At 39.5% G+C, this 20,318-nt stretch overlaps 2 protein-coding genes across 2 annotated transcripts in view; one reads left to right on the top strand and one right to left on the bottom strand.

Moving 5' to 3' along the window:
• Positions 1–4,477: 4,477 nt before the first annotated feature.
• Positions 4,478–7,329, bottom strand: LOC139975465 (uncharacterized). Its single transcript, XM_071983464.1, has 3 exons — positions 6,913–7,329; positions 5,806–6,028; positions 4,478–4,788 (listed from the first exon to the last, which is right to left on the bottom strand). Exons 1-3 carry the CDS (start codon positions 6,958–6,960, stop codon positions 4,478–4,480), a joined length of 582 nt encoding a protein of 193 aa, XP_071839565.1. The 5' UTR covers positions 6,961–7,329.
• Positions 7,330–12,080: 4,751 nt separating this feature from the next.
• Positions 12,081–20,318, top strand: part of LOC139975463 (UDP-glucuronic acid decarboxylase 1-like) — an 87,270-nt gene continuing 79,032 nt past the window's right edge. The window contains exon 1 of the mRNA XM_071983461.1: positions 12,081–12,315. Within this exon, the coding sequence (XP_071839562.1) occupies positions 12,228–12,315 (88 nt within the window). The 5' untranslated portion in view covers positions 12,081–12,227. The remainder of the gene's footprint in view (positions 12,316–20,318) is intronic.

Here is a 20,318-nt window from a genome sequence, read left to right as displayed (position 1 = left end):
ACATTCAGTCATCTTGTTTGTTCCTTAACAATTTCTGAGAACAATTTGGAGAGTAAAGACCTCCATGAAAGTACTTTTGAAAACTTCTAGCAATTATAGCATGCTATAATTTGGAGCCTATACTGACTACCTTTAAAGCCAAAAGTTTGACTAATCTCTGTGCCAAACTACCCCCCAAAATTATGGACAAGTATTGTTATTCGATAGTAGCTTACACTGGGAACCACCACCTGTCAGCCAGCACTTTGTAGTACTTTAGGGTGCAGGGGGGGGGGGGGGTCGTATGTGACTAAAACTGAGAGGTGTGCCAATTAGAAGCATAAACATAGTATGTCTTCTGGGAAACAATGTTCTTGATAGGATTACAAGCAAATCACAAAACAAAGATGAAATGCAAAAATAGAGACTTAACTTTACACATGAAGGCAACATATCCATGGATTTCCTCTCCTGACCAACACAGTAAGTACAAGGCATCTCTCAGTATGTGAAATGATCGTGTTTGTGTAATGGTTTTAATTTGTTCTTTTCTAATTGACAACAAGCCATCCATCATAGCATATGAGTAAGAGCATAAACTTCTAGAAATAATTAAAATCCATTGAATTCAATACTTCATACTCATGGTTTCGTGGGCAATGACTTTGTGTAATACCCTGTAATACCCAGGACACCTTGAAGCAGGAGTCATGACAAAGCAAAAACATGAGAAATGATCTCAGAGCATGTGAATGACTTGTGAATGTTCATATGGCTACCCTGTTTTAATTAAAGTTCAGGAATATCCAGAACCGTATGGCTGTTCATGATGATAATCCTGACTACCCATGCGATAACCAAACTAGTCGTTTCAGTCGAATGGACCTAATACCCAACATTCCAGACAGCAACATATTTCCCTGCAGGGTAGCGATATTTTCTTTCGTAGTACAGCCAGTGAAAGTCATGAATTATTCATACATTTTATAAATATTCAGATTACTTATTTCTGAGCCACGAAAAGCAATAGCGAACAACTAAACGTTATGTGGGCTACTACTTGTACATGATGTGTAATAAAGTTCGTATTTTGAATGGTGTGACGATATGATTGGTAAGTACTGTGTGTAATTAGTAAAAAAAAAAGTTTGTGGTTGCGTTGTATGGTGAAGCGAGTATCCAGTGGACGAGCAGATTTTTGAGGCTCATAATTCCCTTGACCAGTCACAGTGAAGAATGTCGGGATCTGGAAAGTACACAAAGAAAAGCGAAGTGGACATGATGCAAATTCCCAATGGTTTTGGTATGAGTGATTGATAGGGGAGGGGTGTAAAGAGGCATTATTAGCCCACTAACTTGTAATTGTGACGATTACCAGCACTCTCTGTTGTGGTTAGTTATATGTGATCCTCTTTCGCCCGCGGGTCAGTGGTTATGAATAAATGTTTCACTAAGGCTAGCTGTGGGACCTTCTGCCGTGAGATGAGTCATCTAAAGATTCTGTTGCCCATGCATATAACATATAAGGGATTTGATATACTGGATTTGACTGCTCGTCTAAAAGCGATCGATAAAGGCAGCTAAACTGGAAACTGAACATTTCAGATGTTATTTTTGGATTTGTCTTAATTTAGTTGTCTTTATAAAATCAGCCTGAAGGCTTTGACAGAGAGACATTTCCTAGCTGCCCCCCCCCCTCACCGGCCCAACAAAATCAGTCGCAAACTATATTGCAATTCCAATCACAGTTTAAGTTCTGTTCTGTTGGGAGAAATGCCAGCTAGAAAGAAAGTATTGACTTTTTTCCAAACTTTCGAGGTAAAAAGAGTCATTTCAGGTTTGATGGGAAAATATTTTGACATCTACCATATTTGCTTATACACTGATCCTCAATTGTTTACTTCCAGAGGGTAATAATTTTAGCCTTGATTGAATTAGCAATATTCATGTTCGAGAAGAACTGCATCATGCCTCATTCAGCTACGACATATGACAAATAAAAATTTAAATAAAAGTAATATAATTCAAGTTCAGGGGTTTGGAACAAGTAAGTTTAATCTTCATTAAAACGACTATACAAAGACCACACGTAAAGAGTCAGTATTGAACATTTGAGGGGTATATTCTTACTAAAAGTCAGTCCTTTTTTTCATTCCATGAAAAATGCATATCTACTGTGCAAGGCCTATACCTTTAGATAACTTAAACTAAACCTGTTTTAGCATGATGACTGGCCAATTTTGCATGAAAATGCAGTATTATACCAAACCAATGTATACAAGACCCCAGAAATGATTATTTTTACCAAAAAGTCACTCATGTCATGTTGAAAATGGCTTTTGTTTTAACATTCCATGGTTAATTCTCTATCAAACATACAGCAACAAGATGCAGAATCCCTCCACCTCATATAGGAAGCTTAATTGCAATAGCTGCTGCCCAAATTCGAATTTCTCTTAAATCTACTGTAAAGCAATATTCTTAATAAATTATTTTGTGCCTATACCAGATAAAGTAGTGAGCCTCTGACTGCTGACTGACAAAAAATGCAAAGTCAACATGTGCAGCTTTCAGGTATCACATCAAATGAAATGAACCGGCCAACTGGTGCAACGTACCACGGTGGGGTGATAATAACTTGGGAAACAAAAACAGACTACAAGCTAAAAAATAGGTACAAAAATCATACGAAACTGCTCTCCCACAGGCATCATAAATTGTTCACTTGTCTTTATACATGCTGTATGTGATAATTTAATTTTGGGGGAGAACATATTCTTGAAAAATCTTGCCCAAATTTCACACACACACCAAGATGATCAGAATTACATGTAAATGTATTGAAATAACAAGCAGGAGGGGGAAGGAGGAAATTGACCAAATTTCATATTGGTGCATTGCCAGTGATGGGTGGTGGCAAGCTTTAAACCAGATTGCTGTATTGTGCAAACCTTTAAGTCATGTGGGATCCATAGGCCTGTGGTAGGGCCACCTGCTGGCAGAGTCAAGGGGGATAAATCATTTGAGCGCCAGTTCTCCAATATTTACCTCAGACTGATCCAAATTCACTTATAAGTGATGTGGTGTTCAAAAAACAATATACTTTGGTATTTTCAATATAAAAACTTACAATTAAGGACTGCCTCATGCAGTAACTGTATAGATATAGTAGAGCATGTATAGAATAAAATGTCACAAAAATTCCAAGGCATGACATATCAGTAATGTATGAAATGCCTTGAGGGCCTAAATAGATTGATGCATAGTATCAGCCAAGTATAACATTAACAACTTTAATTTCCAAATAACTTCCTTCAAGAACCTACTGAAAATATTCAAGATTTCCCAACATTTTTGAGTCATCCAAACAATTTGGGAATTGTGGTGGAGTCCAGATCCTGCCATCCTTATATGCCTATGCTTCCCTTGATTAGGAAGAAGCCTTTGTGGGCAAAGCAATTTTGTTAATTGGTTGGGACTTGATTGACTCAAAGTATCATCCAAAACTATTCTAGTTGCATGTGCCTTACTCAAACCAATTCACCCACACCCCCCAGCTCCCTCCCTCTTCACTTTACAGTGATGCTTTGCGGTTTCAATGACCATCCTTTCATGATCTCTGACATACTATTAACTAAGTTAGTACAATGTCAACCTGATCTCAACAATACCATGTGAAAAGCACTCGTAGTATATATCCATTACATTTAAAATGGACAACAGGTGGATAGGCTTCTTATATGTGACACACTATATTTCAGAAAGTTATGAAACCTGTCCGAGCTCAGTCTCAAGCCATTCGGAGGCATGGTAATACACTTTCAAGTACATGTGAAACATTTCCAGAACTTAAAGGTATGTTGTATTGGCCCTAAATATCCTAGATATTCAAATATGGTCACCTGTTGTCAAATTTACCACCTTGAAGGAAATTTACCTGATTGGGACATTCGGTAATCTTGTGAGTTCATATAGAATGTCTGAGAACAATTTGGGCAATAAAGACCTCTAGGAAAGTATTTTTTGAATACTTCTAGAAATTATAGCGTGCTATAGTTTGGGGCCAATACAGACTATACCTAAAATTACTTGGCTGAGAGTGTACGACCTAGAGAGATTACCTCAGAAACACAGTGGGCAAAAGAATGGGGAGCTGCTGGTTTCCTCTTTGGCAGCATGCCTCTCCCAGGTTGTGATCCCTGTTTCAAGTACAAATGATCTGCCCTGTTTCTCCCCTTTGTTAGTCTTCCAGTGATCAGTGCTCTGCATCCCCCTAGTGCTGATTTCCGTCGTGCTAATGGTGTGGGTTGTACTCCTATTTGAGTTTAAGTCTGAAGGCATCTTCGTATCCTTGCTTTGATTTTTAGATGTTTTGCGGCAATAGAAGCTGCTCCAGTGTAATTACCGAACGTGTACAGGGAAGACACCATAGCACTTTCCGACTTTATTTTCTTGCATTTTTTGCAAGAAACACTGAATGGCTGGTTTGAAGACTGGGTCAGAAAGCTTTTGCTTGAATGACTGAAACAATGCTTTCAGGCAAATTTTCTACAGACTGGCTGTCAACATTTAGTGAAGAATTGCTATGTGTAGATACAGCAGGCCTACCCCTTTGGTCAAATCTGTTTTGCAGATCCCTTTGTAAGTTTATTGATTGTGATGCACATAGATCTGAAGTCGAGGCTGTAGATGCCACCATGTCTTCTGCAGCTGTTGCCTCGGATGGGTTATCTGCAGGATTTGTTGGCAGGGGAACATCCACCATTCCATCCAGACTTGAAAACCAGGTTTTATCCAAGTCCTCTCGTCCTGTAAATATGATAGTAATAACTCAGTCATGGTGTATGTGGGTCGGTTGGCACATATATGTGCAGGAATAAACTTCTAAAAAGTTCCTGAATGGCACTTCTAATTTCCTTTCGTTGGTCAAAACAGTGTAGTAAACAACAACTACAAGATTTAACAAAGACAAAACCCATTGTCTCACATTAGCATTGAGTGTCATACTAACACACACTTGAAGTTCACCTGCAGTACTAGCATATAAACACAATGCGTGGGCTGAAACTATATACTGTAGCTTATGGTGTTAGAACTCTGATCCCTCCAAATCATTTAAAGGATTCTTATAAGCTGACTGTTTTTGTATTATTAATCATGAGGTATAATACAGATTAAATCAAAGTGTAGACAGGACAGATGGGCATACTGATACATAAAGCAGAGACTATATTTAGAAGGCCGACAGAGCTAGCATGCAAGGTAAATGATTACAGTGGTTGTTGTAACAGTAATTTTGATATAAAAAATTATTTTGGTAAATTTTTGGACCAGTTATGCTCTTTATCTTCTAAGTTTTTCTGAATATTTTCAGATGCATACAAATGTGAACCAATGTGAACTAATGCAAAATAGACAATCTCCAAACCCACTGACTCCTGAACTTAAAGGTGAATAATGCGTTTACATTTAATCACACAGGAGAGTGAAAAAAATATCTTCTACCATATTGTAGGCTACTCAGTCATCACAACTAACTGTGAAAATAGTGTTGTGTCACTAAAATGTCACACAATACATGAGTTATGAAAGTTGCATTGTTTGAATTTTGGAAAGGTTGGGTGAACAAATAATTAGTGAGTTACAAAACTGTTCAGTTTTCTTTGTGTGAACCTCATTTCTGGCAAGTAAAGATACCCAGCTATATTATTTTGAATGGTCTATCATTGTGTAGATTGAATTGAGTGTTTGTGGGTATGACAATTTTCTATACCACAAACGCATTATCCTCCTTTAAGTCTAACATGGAATTGCATGCATGCATACCTGTAGTAATATAATAGAACATCTGCCTGTGTTTAGGCGATGATACAGGAACAAAGTTGGAACCTTGCAAATTGTATGCTCGCATGACAGCATGCTGATGCTTACATGGACCACCGGTCTTTCCCACTGGACAAGTGCATGTGCCTACATCCATGTTGACATCATACACAACTTCAGTGGTCTCTGTGGAGAAGCTTGGCACTCGGTAGTTGGAGTCATCTATCTGCATGTAAGTAAAAGTATAAACACTCTAGGAATCTCAATTGTATCTTATCAAAGTTACTTAAGGTGGGTATGTCTTCAATAAAATACACATAGACATACACACATACACCCACACATACATACATACATGTCATTTATATAAACATACATTCATACACAAACACTGACATGCATACATAAATGTGGGCTCTAATTTAATGTGCTAAAAAGAATGCCACTCAAATAGCTTGTATGGAGGAGCATGGATAAGTTGGGTAGAGACGGCCAAGCTGCCATGAAAAAAAGCACAATGAACTATTTCTGCCTTGCTTTATACACAGAACTTTCATGTTATTATTACTTCAAGGGCCATGTGACGCCCACAGAATTGCTAGTTTTTGCTTTTTCTTGTCAAGTGATGAAAGTCTCACCCAGGCAAGTACGAGTAATGTTATTATCATATAATATTAGACAGCATATTGCTGGTGAATTTCATTTTAGAACTACCTGTTTTCTGGATTCTTATTTTCTACAGTTTTGAATGGTCCTGGGGGACAATAAGTTTACAACCACATTTATTTTGTTTCTATACTTATCCAGTGGCGTAGCCAGGATTTTGTGTGTGGGGGGCCAATATGCAGGACTATCTAAGCGGAGCGCCACCATTGGTTGGCGCGGAGCGTACAAGAAAATTTGGGGTTTTCCAGGTCCCCAGATGGCAGGAAATAGCACTTCCAGGGCTTTGTTAGCCCTGTCAATATCATCATCATTATGTGTTTTGGGGGTTTTCAGGGGCGATTTCTTATCATTTATTCCATAGGTACCCACAATTATAAATTGCAACAAGGCTAATCCCACCATGAAAGGGATAAGTCCAGCTAAGCCCTTCCCGAGGACACTAACCCGAGGGTTGCCAACTCTCCAACCTAAGAGGGTTGCCAATTGTAACATCGGCCAGGGCTGGCATGAAAAAACTGTGTTACAGTATATTCGAGGTACAATTTTACACAAGAAATTACCAAACAATTTTAAAATCCCAGCATAGGCCCCTTCTCACATGAATCTAGGGCAACGTATCATATATTCCAGGTACAATTTCTTCTCATGAATTTGTAGAAGTTCTTGGAATCTGAAAAATGGCTCGCTTACAACTTTACACGTTCGTTTTAAATGTTTGTCCAGCCTCCCCCGGCCCTAGCACCCTTGGTTTTGTTTAAAGTCCTGTAATTTGCTTAGGGAGTTAGGGACTCATGACGTCACAGTTCTCTGTGTGACTAGTTCAACTAACAACCGTAGCTCCCTTTGAAAGAGAAGACTTAGTTGAAAATCAGCCGACGATTGTTCCGTCCGAATTCATCGATCACATGATCATGATTCAGCTTCAGGTCCTTATTAATGTACAGGTGTGACAGTCCATTCAGGCGTTGCTCGGACATGGTTGAGCGCAGGAATGTCTTTAATAACTTCAGTGCACTGAAGGATCGCTCCCCAGTAGCCGTTGTAACTGGCATAGTTGCAAAAACTTGCAACAATGCTGTGATGACTGGATATGTGCCTAGTTTCTTTGAAACAACCAGTGCATCCAAGTCGCGATTTGGTCGGGACTCAGGGGGCTGCCGTGCCCAATACGCTTTCCAACGCAGAATCTCAGCACCAAGATACTCTACTCCTCCTGGAAGGAAGTCCTCAAAGAGTTGAGCTGATTCTCGCAGCACAGATGAATCCGAATCGCTACAGTATGCTGGTATGAGCAGGCTCAGTGAGTAGGCTGCAGCATTGTGGGCCAGGAAAATTTTCCGACATCCGTGAAGGGGCGGGCCATGGCCCAATGGCCTCCCCCCTAAATACGCCCCTGTACTTATCCTATTTTTGAAACAACCAAACTTTTCTATGTTGTCACAGTTCACTTAATGATCCCTCAGGAAGAACTTTGAGTTGACTAAGTTAGACATGCAATTATTTGCCAAATCAGTGAGGCGACATTCGTAGTACCTGTACATCTCAAATCGGGTATCCATAAAGTCTACAAGTTGAATCACATTAAAAGCCTTCATTCTGTATAGAACTTTATCTTTAACAATCCTCATTGCTGCCTCACAGAAGTTATTGGTGTGGTTCCCTCGTACGGGGAGTGAGTCACGGTGACTAATGGCCAATTCATTCTTTCTTGCAAAGACAGATGCCAAATGTTCCTTGAACTTGCCATATTTTGAAACCAGAGCATCATTCATGGAGGTTTCATAGAGCTCATCCAGCTGTGTTAGTGACTGAGCATACACCAAACTTTTGATGATGTTGAGTAAGCTTGCTCGGTCATGCTAGGGAGTTCCATTTTGAGAGTCCCACAGCCAACGCCACATTGCCTGCAATATGTGGAACACACAAAGATTGGTGCGAGTGTTCGGGTAAACTGCAGTAATTGATTGCCTCAGAGCTTGGCAATCATCTGTGATGACCACTTTTGGACCCAATTCTTTTCTGTTGAAATATGCAACATCAGGAAATATCGAATGCAGCAGCCTCAGGCCAGCTTCTATAGTTTGCTGGGTTTCAGATGCTTAGTTATGAAAACCCCCAGAGGTAGACCTCCTGCAATAGAGTGTAAGTTTGGACTTTCTCCATGTTATGTCAGATGAGTCTTGAAAGTCTTTCAACCATTGAGAAACATCTTCTTCTTTCCTTAGAGACAGTCTGATGGTAGTCTCCCCTTGAATTGCAGATTCTCCATCCACATGCTTACATATAAAAGTGGTGGTACTGAGGTGGGAGTAGATTCTAAAACAGAAGAAAGAACCATTTTAAGGTTATATTTTATGAAAAGTACTTGCAACCAGGGGCGGCGATCTGTTTCAAATATTGGGGGGGACATTTGCTTGGATGCAGGGGAATTACTATCAAAGCGGAGCGCCACCATTGGTTGGCGCGCAGCGTACAAGAAAATTTCTGGTTTTGATAGCCCCCCAGATCACCGGAAATGGCACTTTTCGGGCTTGAAACTGACCAACCAGATGTACACTTTTGCCTGAGAACCAAGTTTTTCCTAATAGTTTTTTTTCATTCATAACCTTTTTTTCAAGATTGTCACCAGTCACACATCATGTTCGACCTCATTGCATCTCCTGTGGATCATTGCTTTTGTAGGTAATTCTACGTAACGCCCCACAATACCCATCAGCCCCACCTTTCAAGGTTTTAAGCCCATTATTTGTTCAGAATTTGAATAATAAATTCACTTCAAAACATACCCATAATGTTGTACAAAATTTCATCTATGGACAACCAATATAGAAAAACCCCCTCAACCCCTAACAGACCGGTCAAAGTTGCACGAGAAGAGGGAAATATGATGAAGAATGTTGGTCAAGGAATTTTCGCAAATTCAGACACAGTTAAATTATCGGTGTACAAATATTAAAACCTCTTATAACGGTCACTATAAAACTTCGATATCATAAAAAATACCCAAAAAATATGCTCGAGGGGGGGGGGGGCGATCTCCACTCTTCATACCCCCCTTGGCTACGCACCTGCGGTTAGCAATCTTGTAGGAAAGAGGCCAAATGGAAACCCGGTGAACCCATATCGATGTGGATCATATACGTACTTACACAAGATGCAAACCAAATTTCATTACGGATGCGGTCCGTCTAGCTATTCATTTCGAAAAAAAGTAAAAACTACTTTCGGTCATATATAATAACAAATTGTGACTCGGTTAGACAGGCGCCTTGCGAGGAATTTGCCAAGAGAGGGGCAAAGCTTGTACCCAGACTTTCTAAGCGTAGCGCCCCCATTAGTTGGCGCGAAGCGCAAAAGAAAATTTTGGCCGAAAATGCCTCCCAGATCGCTGGAAATGGCACTTCCCAGGCCTTGTAAGTTGCATCTAAGCATTTTCTATTTTGAAATTACTAGCGATGCCATAAAAAAATACAAAACATATGCTTAAAAAAAACTATGCCACCAAGTATTGGGGGGATATTAGATACTATATCCCCCCCACCTAAAATATTGGGGGGGACATGTCCCCCCCGTCCCCCCCATGATCGCCGCCCATGCTTGCAACCTATTTACATCTGTCACTCCTTTTCCTATGAGATTTCTAAGGAGCAATCTTTTTGTTAATTAGCAAAATTAGTTCCAAATTAACCTACTTTGAGGAGGACGGGGAGGTTATATGATACAAATACATTGGTGACTATTTGAATGGAAGGGTCCATGACTCCATTTCCACTGAATATATACCCACCGATGTGAGTTTATAAATTTGAAAAATTAACTTAATTATTGTGCAAAAATTTGAGCCAATGCATGTCTTTCAAGTAGTCTTGATTTCTATAGCTTGGCTAAATAGTAAGCTCAGAGAGTGGCTGGATATGATTCAGATCGAGTGATAAATGCCTGCATTATTTTATTATACCTTACCTATAGATATATGATGGCATCAAGTTACAATTATCATGTTCTCAAATTAAAATGCCAAAAAGAACATGCGTTAATTATCACTCCCAAGAAATAATCAAGCAGGAATTCCTATTTATGATTAGTCACTTTGCCAGTAAAGGTATGTGTCCAATACAACTTACAAGCTCAATATGGTGTAGGCCCTATATGTGATATGGCACCAATCTGACATTGACCTAGCTGTTGAACACCCAAATGGGACTCCTGACATCCACATGGGATTACATGTTTTTGTAGTAATTATAGTACTAAGTAAAGAGGCAATTTTGAACCAATAGTTAGACCAGTTAAGTTTTAGCTGTAGCTGGGTTGCATAAACACATAGTGACTGAGCACTGTGAGAGCCACTTGATGAGACCCAAGATAAACAGCTGCTTTCACCATGCACACTCTAATCAGTAGGCTATATTGGCTTAATCTGTGAAATGTAAATCATCATGTTCATCACTGACGAATATGACGTTAACACAAATATCAACTTAGTAACCCTATTTATAGGTCTATCAATTAAGATACTTGCCAAAGGCCTGGCTGCAAGCTGTAACAAAAGTGTTTTTAATCAGGTATGGATGCAGCATAGACTACAGCCTTGTGTCTTTGAACAGGAAAGTACTTTTTGAATACTTCTACTAGAAATTAATGAATTATGGCACGCTAGAATTTGGGGCCTATATATAATAATAATAAAACATGTTCCATGGGTCGTAGCTAATCGGACTAGGAAATGGAAAGACAAAGAGTAACATTTAAACTGAACAAGGGCCACACTATAGTTAGTAAAGTAAAAAAGTACACTCATGCCTACCTCGAAGTCAGCCAAGCACTGACATTCTCGTAGGTATCTTCATTTGAACAGAAACACGAGGTTACGGTCATGTTTTTTCCTAGGTTTTTATACGTTCAACATAATCTCATGTGCAACGTACGTAGGTGATGGAAAAAACTTTCTGCCAATGATTCAGTGTACGTGATCACGAGCGTGCGCAAAGTTGTACAACAGCGCTGTTCCCTGTATGTTACAAGTGAAAAATGAATAATTCATTTATCAACAGGAAATTTCACCCAGCCCTCACGTGACAGTACTTCTCAAGAAAACCGTTTTGTACACAGTTTAGTATGTCGAGAAATGTCATCATGCATGATACAGTCCAATGAATGACGTATCTTGTAGACCTGGAAAACCCCGCGAACTTTTGAAGTGGTGGAAATTTCTGTAAGATCATGAATAATTCATGTTCCCCTCGCTGTACTACGGAAAAAAATTCGCAGGCGGCACAGTTACGCGAAACGGAGAAAAAAAAAGCTTGTGCGTGCGACATTGCTCGAAATTCGGACTTCTTCATCCCTTCCAAAGCACTCGAATCGACCCCTCGCCATTTCTATACATCTGTATACTGAGTATGATCAATGCTCCTTCATCTTAACTGTACACGCCTGGAGTCTGGCTGGAGTCGTCATTATTCTTGCAGACAACTTGATTATAGGGGTGCTTGGCAGCGATTGGCTGAAACCCCAGACCTTCTCTAAGATCTATTTTGATTGGTGGTAACATACTGTAACACTGTCACCCTCTGCCTCGTATCGTCCTAGCTTAAACATTCACCGTACACATTTGACGGAAACACACCTCTAAGCTGTAAGTAAAATCCTAGTCTAGCCTAAGAAGAGTTGGTGCTGGGTAATAACATCAAAACGATTGCATGATAGCCGTGGTATTACTAGCCTAACTTCGATCATAATCCGACAAGAAGACAGTTATGAATGTAACATCATCTGCTATGGCCTTAACAGTAAAGCGATTTCGATACGTATTTATTGTAAGCGTCATTTTAGCGTTAATACTGAGTAAGTACTATCATCTTACAATTACAATTTCGAAAGTAGCCTGGACTAGTAGTAGCCTAGTACTAGGCTAGGCTAGTAATAATAGCATGGTGACTTCGAAGTTCGGACACTTAAGACTTAAAACACCCCAAAACTAAATCTTCTGGTATAATTCACCAGAAAATATACTTCATATGGTGGGAGAATTGTGTTATAGTACGATACACGGCCAAACTTTCTTTCCTGCAAACTGTTTTCACGTTGTTTTCCAAGAAGATTCTTCGTGATTGTGGAACTGGTATTTCTTTGCTAGAGTATTGCGAAGTTCGGACGCGCAACCCACAGTGTGGCGCTGGTGATAAAATTGGTGGCGCAGTTGCTCTTTCAGTAATTATAACAGACTTCATAGATCTTCGTCATTTTGTTGACAAATATGTAAGTAATTTCTTGCACACGGGTCATTTTGGAGAGAAAATAACTGTAGCTTCGTACTTTTTGGTGAAATTTGGCTCTTCCTGTAGTTTTTCATTGTGAAATCGTGTGTTTCTTTGGGGTGTCCGATCTTCGCAATATGCCGAACTTCGCACTACTGACTATACTAGGCTAGACTCATTTAACGTTAGCATATATACAATTACTCCTTGCTCATTAGACTATACTTGCAGTATAAAAACGACCGAAACAATTCCCAACTTAACTATCATTTTTGGTAGGCCTAACATTAGGCCGACTAGGCTAGGCATATTCGTAGTAAATATTCCACAAATAATCCGCAGACCTGGGCTCACTTTTAAGAAACTTATATAGGTTTGTCCTTCGGACAACCTTGCCTTCATATTTGGTTGTCCAAATGAAAGCACTTGGATTTTTAAAATGGCGGGCCTTGCACGAGAGCCATAAGAATATTAAAATGTATCGATTTTGCCTTGTAGGTGAGTACTGTTACGTTAGGCTACACAGACCTAGTCTATCGCCTGAAGCATAAAGCCCAACTATGGAGAAAAAATTTTTGTTGGGTTTTTCCATTAATTTGGGAGTTTACATACCCATTATCAACATGTGGAAAACTCTTCGAAACCTACCATAACCCATCAAAAAACGACCACATAAATAGACATTTTGGGTAGTCACGTGACATGTACCTCTGGAATGTCTGAAAACAGAGATTGACTCAAAGGAGCCTCTGGTCACCATGTGACGTCATGTTTGGTATACTGTTATGAAATAGTGATACCATCTCTTTGATGTTACCGAAAAACTCCATCGAGACACCTTACAGGCCTCTTATATATTTATCTAGGTCATGGATTCAGTTTTCCCACGAGAAGTTTTTAACTATCTTATTGAATCTTGGTATTGGCTGCCTACTGATTGTGCGCAGAGGGATTTTTTTCTAAGTAAGGTATAAAAGGCGGCATGGTGGCGCAATTCTGCACTCCGTCAGAAATTTATCACTCCGTCACCAGTTCGTCGCTTCGTCATTGCTTCGTCACGATTTCATCACTCCTTCTAATTGCTTAATTGACGGAGTCAAGTCAAATCATTGTAATTTAGTTTTGTTTGTAAAGAGAATCGACAGAGAAGAAATTATACCGAATCATTAATCAAATCCTATCTCGTCAAATTGTTTTTCTGTGAACTCATTGTTTTCTTCCGTTCGAGACATCCTGAAGAAGCATAAATACGGCATCAAGATATCCCAGTACCTTTCTATCGCGAGTCCTGATATAGTATTACTATCGGAGGAGCCGGGCTCGTCACAATATTACAATACCACGAAAATCAAACGCTGAAATAGGTACTGTTTATACACAGATAGCGAACAATTGTACTGTATTTGACTTCCAATTTCGAGCGTTTGAAAAGCTGTTAGCTAAAAACAAGAACACATGAAGGCAAACAACTCATTTTAAGACAATTTTAAGCAGAAAATTTAGTAAAATGGGTTATTTTATTCGCAAAATTTCCACTCAAATGGAGGCATCGTTTACATGGCGGAGCGTCAATAGGTACGTACGTTACAATATTCTGCAGAACATGCAAGCAGCTTGCCAATTCCGTAATACAATTTGATCGCAAGATACCGCAAACTGAACAGAAGAATAGACCTAAAAGATGCCTCATGCATGATATGTGACGGGGAAATAGTTTACGTTACTGTCACCGAATTACCCCAAAAAATACTAAACATAATCGAACAACTACGAGAAGACGCTGGCCCGAATCGACCAGGATAACATATACATTACTAAGCTTCAGCTGAACATAGTACTTACTCGTTTTACTATCCAAAAGTACAAACACAGAAAAAGTATCCTGTCAATAAACCAAATTTAGCAGTGAATATCCAAATCCATGCTTCTCGTTCAATCCTGGGCGAAATACTACTGTGACTTTGTGTTATTCCATAGAGTTAGGTCTAGTTGAAACAGGCCTTGACCAGTAACATCCCACAATCACAAGACAGTCACTAACGAAATAAAACGTCCCATCGCTATATAGTACCGTTTTATTCCACTCCTTGGACCATGCAGATGCCGGAACAAACATAACGGACAATATAACACATGTATCGCGAACTCACGATACTGGAATACGACAAATGACATGGATAAATGCGATGAAATCCTAACATGACTATTTACATACCCGGTGGGAGTTGTAACTCACTACATGTACTACTGTAACAATGCTACCCTAGGCACGGTCTATATACACGGTCTATATATGCGTGATATAATGTTCATGTAAGAACGGCCAGGCGTGTTTACGAGGAGACTTGAAAAGGTCAATTTCACATTAGCTATGTCCGCCACAGCTGTTGTAAGTATATAAGTTTCTCAGAATGAGACATCTGCAGCATACACAGAGGCAGGGTCATGCATGTTGTTACGAGGGCCCATTGTAGCCTAACGCTAGTTACTGCTAGTGAGGAACCTAATGTTATTATATAGAAAGTCTTTGAAATGGCCTACGTGACAATCATTATTTGAGAAATTAGGTCGGGTTACCGTGTCACAATGTTATAATACACGATTGTTCTGGTATATTCCTTATGATGACGCGCTGGTCTCGGGTTAACGTAGGTTTACGTGAAGTACCATTGCGCTGTGCACAAATTTTCGTGGATTCTCTGGAACAAAGGACTTCCAAGAATAGAGAAACTGGGTCAAGTGTATCGAGAAAGATCTAGATGATTCTTGACATGGCGAATCGTATAAAAACCCGCCCAGATCGGAGAGTTTCTCAGTTTCTGAACGAATACAAGCGACGACACATTATACCATTCTACTATATATCGTCAGTGCTCAACTGCCAGTAGTTTCTGAGGGATTGAGATATCGATACCAAGATTGATTCTACACTTCCATTCAGAAGTTTGAAGATGACTTTGCTGTGAAACTACAGTTTTCCGGTGTTTATTTCGGAGAAGGTGAAGAATTTCTGTCTCCGTTGAGGAAGTTCGTTACGCCAGGAGTTGGTGGCTATAAAGCTGATTTTGGACTGACTCTGGTAATATTTAGTCGGGGAGAAGTTCGACTTGTGCTTCACTCTATTGTGGCTGGAAGTCCGTCTTCTATTTTGGAGCATCGCCGGAAAGAAGGTGACTGCTGTTTCTGGGATCGCGAGAAACTTCGTCGAGGACCAGTGAATTTCGCGGTGCAACAAACCGAGAATCGTCGTCATCAAGGTCGTGGCCGCTGAGGGATATCGCCGTTGGAAGAGACCAGCGTGTTTTAAAGTGTATCCTATCTTGTTAAGTTTGTGAGTAATTTTCTGTATATTTGTAATTAACACTTGTTGTTGTTGGATCAAACTCCATTGTTCAATATAGTTTACGTTCTCATTCAAATTCTCTAGACTCGTCAATTTGTCTGTGTTCCTTACGGAAACGAACCCAGGCTTGTGTCTCATTAAAATGAATTATCGAGACCTCTCGCATTCCAACGTAACAATGTGGACTCATTTGCATGAGATACTGCCGGTGCTGAAAAATCTTTCCGCGGTGGATCTCACAAAATTGATCCAAAGTCTACGGCGTTTTACGTCGGTTCTTCTACTCGGAAAGCTAAAAAAGCTGATGCTTTTGTTGGCTGAGGTATAACTACAAAATCCAACAACACAATTGTGGCATTTCGGGGGAAAAGGAGTAATATCGTTGATGTTTTGGGAGCTCAAGTATACAACTTTACACACTAAAAGTATTGTTGTGAGTGCGTTATACTGTACCAACAGTGACGTCACATGGTCACCTGATGTCTTAGGAATGTTTCAGGAATGTCTGAAATAGGTTCCTAAACAGCTGACTTTTCTTCCCATTTTTCACATAGTTAACGTCCGAAATTGGTAAAGTTAATTACAGCAATGTAATTGGAGTGAGTTAAGGATTACATACATGTAAAGTGGTGGGATTATTGATCATCGAAAAGTCTCCATAGTTGGTCTTTAAGTTTAATCATTGTTTTGATCACAAAATGTTATGAGTTGAGACAATCTATGAATTTTGTGGGAAGCTTACATATCTGATCCTGAAAGGATATTTTATCTCACATTATGTTTCTTTTCTCTGCAATAACAGTTGCTAATGTGAAATGTGCATTCATACCACAGTAGTTTCTATTGCAAACTTTTTTCGCGGTCCAATTAACCACATGCTTCAGTAAATTTACTTTGGAGCATCATTCGTGTTAAAACTTCTGTACTTTAGGACATTGTAGTTTGATTTTTAATCAACATTGCGTAAAAAGCTATTCTCATAGGCCTACTGTAATTTTCGTACAGATGATTGTTTGCAAAGAGCCCAGGATAAATGTTTGATCAAGTTTTGATGACTTGCGCATGTGTAGTTGACAGGCCTATGTACATGCAGTTGTACAGTGAACTGTGTGGAAGTTAGCGAGAGATATGCACACTTTAGGTATAGTGATTTTTGAAGAGTTTGGTTGTTGGAAGCGCTGCAAAGTCAAAGCATGGAGCTACTACAGAGCAAACACCGAAGCTTAGTAGGGCTGTGTCATTCTGGTTATTTTACTAATCGGTTAACCGTTTCTATTAACTGAACGGTTAACGTTTAAACATAGCCCGTGTTGTTGCCTCAAAATAAGAGCCGAAAATCAGAGTTATGTAGCTCAGATTATAATTCTGAAAGAGCGCCACCACTTTTGATGCGGAAGTACATTCTCAAAATAGCGCTGCAAGTATCGTGTTTTCGTAACGTGTATGTCAAGAATTTGGTTGTATTTGCTTAGTTTTGACGATCATTACATTAAAAAAGACGAATCGCACGTTTTCATGAAGTTTTTACAGATTTTGTTTCTCTTTTCAGTTCATCGGTAACTGTTACAGAGATTTTTGAAGCAAATATTTCTTCGTTAATTGCGTTGCCCCTACTGTAATAGCCTGGGCATTGTATGGCAGTTCTAAACCTAATATTACTAGGCCTACTTAATATTGGCATTGTGTATTGAAGTTCGCGATCATATGGAGTGTTAGACTACAAGGCTTTCACCAGCTACGCCAAGGTTAGGAAAGTCGGTTGTTAGGAAGCGATTAGTACAGGATTGTATGGTAGTAGGGCTAGGCCTACGCAATTACAAGTACAACAATGGGTCACAAATATATTGAATTTGTGCATTGTGGCGGGGTAGGCAGAGGGTAGGGGGCAGTGTTGGAAAACATTGTTCAATTTCCCGCGAACACACTGCCGATTTCCTGCCGAAGTTCGCGCAGCGAACACAATTAGCACGCATAGCAAAATGGTGTGGGGTAGTCCCCCGGTGGAGTCAAGTGGTGGAACTCCTTGTGGGGGGTCAAGGGGTGAAAGGTGCCCCCGGAAAATTTGGCGTGTCTGGCGATGAAAATTTTGAAATGACAAGTTAGAGTACCCATATTATGTTATAAAATGAAAAGAGATTTATCTGTCTTACAATCTTTAAAAAACTTAACAAAACTTGCGATATTATGAAACAAACAACGTTCGGCAAAGCCCTGTTTCTAGACTGCCTAACAATGAATAGCTTGCACTATACGTACATCAATTTACAACTGCAGTGTTTAACCCTACTTAAATAATACGGTAGGCTACATTTTTCAAGGTACCTTGCCAAACAACTGTGAGCTTATCCCCTGTCTAACACCTGTTTGTTAACATTTTTTGGCATGTTGCCAAGGAACGTTTCATGGTCTAGAATTAATTAGGTCAGTCAGTAAGGGGTCGGTAAAGTTATGCGAATTATTATCTTAGACGTTCAAGAAAAGTAGGTAAAATATCCCCGTAACAGTTAGGTAAGTAAAACAGCCAACTGACTCCTCCGCATGAACAAAACAATCTATTCCCCATGATACACGAGGCACAGTCCATACCATACACGACAGGGTTGGCATTTTCCCGGGAAAAACCTGTTTTTCCCAGTAAGCGGTAAAAACCGGGAAAAACTGGTAAATACCGGTAAAAACCGCCTCCGTCTCGAAAACTATTATTACTTGTCCGTAATATGCAGGGTCATCAGTAGGCACGATATTGTTTCATGACAGGCATATGTTATTGAATATGGGAGTTTCTTAGCTTCATTTTGAGCTATTTTATCACAACCTAATTCTACTTTTTGTGGAAAAAAAAGTATTTTTCATATTGCACATATATAGTTATTCTGTCACGATCTCTTTAGCAGTATGCATTGCCTATTGCCCAAACAATGATAGGTCTACACTGGGACACTCACCCCTCCTAAATTCTTCAGGCCTATTATGTGCTCAGACAGTTCATTCAATTAATACAGTAGGCAACAGTCTATTGAGGTGAACTTCAATCCAGGGGCTCAAAAGAAACTGCTTTGAAACTATGTAAGGCACATGGGCCCAATTAAAGTATTAAATGCACAATGGCCCTATCGAGCCATTCACACAACCCAACTGTTTACCTTGATGCAAACATGGTCCAATTATGATACAACTTCATGCATGAGTGATTAAACACTTTGAGGTGGACAGGTGAGGTGATACTGGGCACTTCCTGTGTATAGGCTAACTGAAGTTGTAAAAGTTACACTGTGAATATGTTTGCTCACTTTCCATGTTTTTGTGATGGTGTTGCATTATATATACAGTATGTAACAAGACAATGTGACATGTATAATATGACGAACCATAGCTCTAGGAGGCACAAACAGATTGATACTTGTCCATTCTCTAAATTATGGACTTATGCATCTCGATAGGAAAATAAAGTTGGTTGATTTGAGCATCCAATATATTTATTTGAATTATTTATAATAGTCTAATCGGTAAACTCACAAAGTTATAGATCATGGCTGTTCTTTGGATGTAACCCAACCCCCTACCATAAGATGCCATTTTCTTGTAGTTTCTGTGCTCCTCCACAAGTTCCACATGAATTTGTCGAAAGTAAGTTTCATAGAATGAGACATTTGCAGCATTCACAGAGGCATGTGGACTCATGGGCATGAGATACTCCGGGTGCTGAAAAATCTTTCAATGTGGATCTCACAAAACTGATCCAATGTCTACAGTGTTTTATGTCGGTTCTTCTGCTCGGAAAGCTAAAAAGAGCTGATGCTTTTTCTGGCTGAGGTATAACTACAACCTCCAACAACACAGAATTGTGGCATTTCGGGGAAAAAGGAGTAATATCGTTGATGTTTTTGGCAGCTCAAGTTTACAACTATACCTATATAAGTATACCAAAGATTACGTCAAATGGTCACCTAATGTCTTAGGAATGGTTCAGGAATGTGTGAATAGGTTTCCTAAACAGCTGACTTTTCTTCCCATTTTTCACGTATTTAACGTCCGAAATTGGTCAAGTTAATTACAGCAATGTAATTGGAGTGAGTTAAGGATTACATACATGCAAAATGGTGGGATTTTATGTTCCTCGAAAAGTCTCCATAGTTGGCCTATAATATTTAGTGACTAGTCTTACGGTGATCGAAACATCTTGGACAGAACTGTAGGTAGAGTTATAGACATTTTATATGATGTATGACACTATTCATGATTAGACA

Source organism: Apostichopus japonicus, chromosome 10, assembly GCF_037975245.1.
Source record: "Apostichopus japonicus isolate 1M-3 chromosome 10, ASM3797524v1, whole genome shotgun sequence".
Taxonomy (NCBI): domain Eukaryota; kingdom Metazoa; phylum Echinodermata; class Holothuroidea; order Aspidochirotida; family Stichopodidae; genus Apostichopus; species Apostichopus japonicus.
The sequence above is the reverse complement of the archived record's forward strand: the minus strand, read 5'-3'. Positions and strand labels throughout refer to the sequence as shown.

Coding starts and splice junctions, on each gene's coding strand:
- LOC139975465 (XM_071983464.1), bottom strand. CDS start 6,960: ATGTTACAATTGGCAACCCTCTTAGGTTGGAGAGTTGGCAACCCTCGG. Junction 6,029..6,912: donor GGAGAGTTGGCAACCCTCGG/GTTAGTGTCCTC, acceptor ACTTACATGCAG/ATAGATGACTCCAACTACCG. Junction 4,789..5,805: donor GTTCTATTATATTACTACAG/GTATGCATGCAT, acceptor TCATATTTACAG/GACGAGAGGACTTGGATAAA.